Source organism: Balearica regulorum, chromosome 2 (genome assembly GCF_011004875.1).
Source record: "Balearica regulorum gibbericeps isolate bBalReg1 chromosome 2, bBalReg1.pri, whole genome shotgun sequence".
Taxonomy (NCBI): domain Eukaryota; kingdom Metazoa; phylum Chordata; class Aves; order Gruiformes; family Gruidae; genus Balearica; species Balearica regulorum.
Window position 1 is genome coordinate 126,443,228 of NC_046185.1, and position 6,000 is coordinate 126,449,227.

The 6,000-nt window shown below is 53.3% G+C and overlaps 1 protein-coding gene across 4 annotated transcripts in view; it reads right to left on the reverse strand.

Moving 5' to 3' along the window:
• Positions 1-5,689, reverse strand: part of UBE2E1 (ubiquitin conjugating enzyme E2 E1) — a 45,065-nt gene extending 39,376 nt beyond the window's left edge. The window contains exons 1-5 of one of the 4 annotated variants that reach the window (XM_075745837.1): positions 5,495-5,689; positions 5,334-5,370; positions 4,723-4,787; positions 3,183-3,361; positions 1,012-1,062 (exon numbers count right to left, since the gene is read on the reverse strand). In XM_075745837.1, coding sequence (XP_075601952.1) covers positions 1,012-1,062; positions 3,183-3,361; positions 4,723-4,787; positions 5,334-5,370; positions 5,495-5,674 — 512 coding nt within the window. In that variant the 5' untranslated portion in view covers positions 5,675-5,689. Of the gene's footprint in view, positions 1-1,011; positions 1,063-3,182; positions 3,362-4,581; positions 4,659-4,722; positions 4,851-5,333; positions 5,371-5,494 lie in introns of those variants that run through there. The other 3 variants (XM_075745833.1, XM_075745836.1, XM_075745835.1) reach the window with 3 other exon arrangements.
• Positions 5,690-6,000: the final 311 nt, after the last annotated feature.

A 6,000-nucleotide genomic window follows, 5' to 3' on the forward strand; every position in this document is an offset into this window, starting at 1 on the left:
GCTAACTCTTGTGCTAATGCCTCCCTGCAGATTATCAGCGGCAAAAAACTTCGATAAAAAGGTTCATGTGTGCTTGCGGGTGACAACTCGATACTAAAAAGATCAACATAAATAAACAGAATTTTCTCTGATTTCTGCCATTATCAACATCAAAAGGCCTCAAACCTCAGCCACAGCAAGACGATAGGAACAGAGTTGTGCTTTTGCAACTACGGTGAACACAGACCAGACTGAAAGCAACTTTCCTCTCAAATGAGCACGCACAACCAAAGATGTTACACTACTACTGTCTCCTCTTCTGCAAAAGCAAAGAGGTTCGGGCCACCATGCAATGAACCAAATCAACCTGTTAGATGTTTTAAACAAATGGTACAAGTTCTAAAACACCCTTAAAAATAAGCTGCTTTATAAAGGGCAACAAAATATCCCTGCTTGTTATTTCATCAGCTAACACATGCGCTCCTGTAGGGCACCCACTGAGTGACGAATTTGTGCTTCTCTTCCACTGTTACTGCTCACAACAGAACTCTCCGAGCTAAAAAGCTTGTAGCATTTTACTATTCTCTGCTTCCTTGGCAGGATTCTTATTTATATAAAAGATTAGTGCAGTCAGGCATTAGATTTATAAACCAGAAAAAAACAAACAAAGAGAAAGTTTTCACACTCTTCTTTATAGGCCAGTTTTGGAAACATACACACAACGCAGCATAACAGATTGAAACGCAATTGTTAAAAAACCAAACCAAAAAACAGAAAAACCACCACAAAACAAAACCAAAACAACCCCCAAAACAAACAGAAAACTCGTATCAAAACATATATAATCTCTGGAGGCCCCCTCTACTTGGAAACTATTTAAGGTCATCCAAGCACTCACAAAAGTACTGTCGGCCACCTGAACAGCCGTGCCTCTGCTCTACCCAGAGCCTCCGAGGACAGCTACAATGCACACAGGCACATGTCAGCCCCTCACCTTCCCCCACCCTCCTCAGAGAAGGAATCGACACCAACCTGCAGTTGGGAGGTGGATCTAAGGTGATGTCAGCCAATTCCTTCTGAATCCTGTGGCAATAAAAGCGAGAAGGAACAAAGGTAAGTCACTGTGTGGGATAGCAGTTAACACATACGCCTTACATACATACTGTCACCGTGAGTTTGCAACACTACATAAGAGAGAGGTGTTCTCAGCTGCAACCTCCCACCAGTCCAAACACACTAAGCAGGACAGGCACCCTGTTACAGAGATGGTCAGAAAAGCAGACAGGCACCGCGCACTGAAGCCAGACAGGTGCACTGTTGTATGCTCCCATAAAGATGCCAACTGCACAGGGGCACTGGAAAAGACTGCCTGCTTTGCTTTGCCAACCAGCCTGTAAATGAGGGAAAACCTCTGCAAATGTGATGCACCAAGTGCTAGGAGGAAACTGCAGTCTGAAAAGGAATTTTGTCTTGCTGGATTGAGAGAAACAGTCATTGCCAAATTGGCTCCCCCCCTCTCCCCCACAGCTTCCCATCACCATCCTGAGAAAAAACACCAGTCCCAAGGGAGTGAATAACTGCGCCATTCCCAAGGACACTTAAAGGAAGGTGAATATCTATTTCCGAGGCTCCTGCACATTCCTGCCACCTTCAATTCTCCCTTTTCTTCACCCTCAAGAGCCACACAACATCCTCACGTCCCCTCCCTCAGGACTCCAGACGCTCCCTCTCTTCACCGCGTTCAGACAACACCCTGTCCTCCCTGCCCAAACTATTCTGGGCTCACACAGCTTTTGCCACAAAATGCCCAACCAGCCATCATCCCCTTCCCTGGAGTCCCATTACTGTCACTCAGGCTTCCCCTCCGGATTTCCCCACCCAGCACTCAGTCTGCCTCCCTTCTCCTTTAAGCTCAGCCAGCATCTTCTGCCTTTCTTCCACTTGTCATACATGAGAACAACAGCCTTTTCGTATTAGGCAGTTTACAATCTTGTTTTTTAAAATAGTTAAGGGCACAACACATAAACACCGCTTGCCACTATCTATGTCAGTTTGCCATGGAAACCTGCTGAGTGGAGATCTGGAATAACCAAACTGCCTAAATTCTACAAAGCCACAGAGAACTTAGTTGCGAGGACAGGGCATTTGCATAAAACCCCATTCACTTTTGACACCTACAGATACAACCTCTCTGTGCTGCTTGGCAAAGCTGTTCAGTGAGATGGTTTATTATTCTTACTGAAGTACTGCAAGTTTGCTTGAAAACTTCCATTTGTCAGCTTAGCTCCCTGGAGCAGGATGGTGCTGAATTCAGGTGAAACACGGAATAAATAGGAAAGGGTAACAATTTATTTTTTTAAAAAAAACTGAGTGGCTCCAAGAGTCTGTCCAGGTGAAGAAAACTGACATAGCTGTTCTGGAACTACTATTCTATACAGGCATCTCTCCCCTATGTAGACATTATTCTGGAATAAAAATTATTTCATTCTCAAAAAAAAACCCCAAACCACCCTGTGCAGAATGTCCACAAGTGGACCTGTTGAGGATTATTTATTCTAGTCAACATCCAATCATACACAGAAAATTCAATATAAGTGATGAGCAGACAGAAAAACAGTAGTACATTTGGTGGAAAAGATTTGGGGCTGTTTTACACCACTTGCACTCATCCAGTGCAAGCAAACGCAAAACTCTTCACAAACATCAATTAATCCCCAAAGCAGCCCTGGAAAGAAAAAAGCCACTCTACATCAATCCCAACCTACAGAGAGGGAAATTGATGTTGAAATGCAATGCCTTACTCAGGACCACATAGCTTCCAGTAGCAGAGAAGGAATTAAGGTTCTACATGCCAATCCTACACCATCCTTAAAAATGATGCTAATAAGGAAAAAGGAAAAGACAGCGGAAGTAATTGAAGGACAGAATAACAGCCCAGAGGAAGAAAAGACAGGAAAATATTTGGGATGGAACACAGGAAGAAGCAAGAAGAGAGACCAGAGCGCAGCAAAGTTGGGCAGACACTCGCTGCACAGAGACGCTGAAAAACGTGAGACAATGGCAGCTTCGTGTGGAAAGGCTGAGCGTAAGAGCTACAGATGAGGAATGGGAGCAACAGGGGAGCAGCGGGGGAATGGAGCGAAATAAAATGAGGAAGGAGCAAAGATGCAGTGAATCAGTGAGAAAACTGACTGCAGCCTCACCTCTTGGCACTGGTAGATAGCAGCTTAGAGTTTTTACTCATGCTGACTTTGCTTTCCTTCTTCTTAGGCGTGCTTGTCTCTTTCTCTGTCTGTTGGTTGGAGGATGAAGATGAGGAGGAGCTGGTGCTGGCCCTCGAATCGTCATCCGACATAGCGACCCCCCCACCACACACCCCAACCTGGAGAGGAGACACCATGGGGCATGGGGAACAAACAGTGAACACAAACACACACAGAGAAAGGCTGATGACAATCTCACTCTGTGTTTGGGTCATGCTCCTTTTAAAGGGTCCTCGTGTCTCCCTCTCCTTCTCAGGCCCCACAGTTGAAGCAGGGGGAGCGGTAGCCTCCCCGGCACTAGTAACACGGAGGAGCAGGGGGAAAGGGACTTTTAAATCTTCCTCTCAGAAAACAAGCACGAAACGAGAGGAGACTGGAATGAGGACGACTGTGAGGATCAGGGAAGCTCAAAGCAATTCCTTCTAATCTCCCCCAAACTGCACACAGAAGAGGAGCCATCACCACCCACCACTATCCAGCCTAGGGGTGTAGGAGATAAAAATGGAACAGCTCCGGTCCCTTGGGTTCCCGGGAGGCACGTGGGGGAGGCGGGAAGGGACAGGGCTGGGGGGGGGTTTACCATCGCCAGCACTAAAATGGAAGTGGGGCATCACTGGCAACAGGGGGGAGACCCCGAAGGAGGATCTGTGACCTGTGGTGGGGAAATCCCTGCCTGCTGGGTCGGGTGTTGGCAGCAGGGGGGGCGGGGGGGAGGGGGTGAAGGGGAACAGCTAAGCTGGGAGTGGGGTGCACAGAGGGCACCCACTGAGGCCCACTCCACCGAGGGGCAAGCCAGCAAAGGGGCAGGGAACAGAGGATCTGTGCTAGGGGGGGTGCGAGAGGTAGGGAGAGCAAAAGAAGGGCCAGGGCCTACAAGGGGTGAGAGCAGAGGGCCCGAGGAGGCCGGGGGCAGCAAGAGGGGCAGCGGGGTGCTGGGGGGAGGCAGCCCGGCTTCGTGCGGGCACCTCGGGGGCACAGGGGAGGAACGCGAGGACGGTGGGCTACCGAGGGCAGGTCCGCATCCGAGAGGGGCGAAAAGCCGTCGGGACGGATGAGGGGGGCTGGCAGGGCACCCCGGGAGAGTTAGGGTGGGAGCGAGGGGGGCAGCCGCGGGCCCGGGGCGAGCGGCGGCGGAGCAAGAGCGGGCCGGGGGGCCGGCACCCGGCCGCCTCCCTCCCAGGGCTACCGGCCCCCCAGGGAGCTCCCCTGCCCTCACCGGGCCGCCCCCGCTGCCGCCCCTCCGCTGGGCGAGAGCCGGGGGCAGGGGGACCCGGCCGAGCTCCCCCGGCCGCGGGCCCTCAGGGCCGGGCGGCGAGGAGCCGTGGGGGTACAGCGGTACCTGACAGCCCCGGGCGCGATCCCCCTGCCCCGCCGGTTCCACCGCCTCCCGCCCCATCGCCGGGCCGCGGCCGGCCCTGCCCCTCGCCCCTGCTCCCGGGGCCGGCGGAGAGGGTCGGCGGGGGGTGCCCCGTCCCCCTACCTCTCCCTTTGTGTCTGGCTGCTCCTCCTCGGTGCGGCTGGGCCTGGCCACTCGTGTCTCTCTCGCTGGGAGAGAAGCGGAAGTGCTGCAACAGCAACTATTAAACAGGCAATGGCTTCCCTGGCTGCCTCCCCCACCGCCGAGCGGGGCTGGGGGGCGGCGGGGCCGGGGCGCCACCCGCCGCCGCCTCGCGTGGAGCGGGGCCCGGGGACGGAGAAGGGGGGGGGCAGGCGGTGGAGCCCCCGCTCCAGGGCTGGAGGGGGGATCCCGGCAGCCACAGTCCCCAGTGTGGTGTCCTCCCCCCCAACCTCCGGCGGGTGCTGGGGAAGGAAGAAAGGGGCGCTTAGAGGGGAACGTGAGTTTTTAATGGAGACCCTCTGGAAAGTAATCTGCAGGGGTGTCAAGAGGGGAAGGGATAAACGCCCTCCCCGGCTCCTCTTCTGCTTCCGTGCAAGAGCCCTACAGGGACGTGGTTGAGGCAGGTGGCTGGGAGAAGGGGCAAGCTCCCAGGGCTGCTTTTTTAAGACTGAGAGGGGGATTATTACGCTTGGCGGGGGGGCTGCTTGCTTTCCTCCTATTCTTACAACTGTTTCAACCCCAAAGCTTCTCACCTGCTTTGTCCCTCTGGCAGCAGCAGCAACTTCTCACCTGTCTCAGTTGGAAAGCAATAAGGAAAAAAAAAAAGGGAGGGGGGGGAAGAGCCCAGCCCAACATCCCCCCACCCCTCCAAGCAAGTCAAAAGGGATCCCCCGGCAGCTTTCCCGTCTCTCACCTGTTTCAGCCCTAAAGCAGCAGCTGTGTTCTCCCTTCCCTCCCCCGGCTTAACCCTGAACCAGCAGCAGGAGCAGCCGCTTCCCACTCGCCTTCGCCCGGAGTTCAGGATTCCATTGTCCCCCACACTGCACTTGGTGACATCACTGACACACAAAGAAGGGGCACTTCGTGATGTCATCAACGCATGCTGGGAGAGAAAACAAAATCCTGGGCTTGGGGCTTGGCAGCGACAGCACGAAACCCCCCTTCAATTTTCCAAAGGTAAAAGTATTAGGGATTTTTTTTTTTTTTCCTTTTTTTTCCCCAAGTCCCCTGACGGGGAGCCCGTCTGCAGGAAAGGCGCAGCGGCGTTTAGCCGCCTGGGCTGCTAGCGTATTGTATTTGCGATGCGTTTTACTCCTCTCCCCAAAATTTTTGCTGTCCATCTCTCGTTCCCTGTCCACCCAGCGAAGAAAAGTGATTTGGCTGGAGCGACCTGCCCCCCCCAGCCCACGCGTGGGCGCA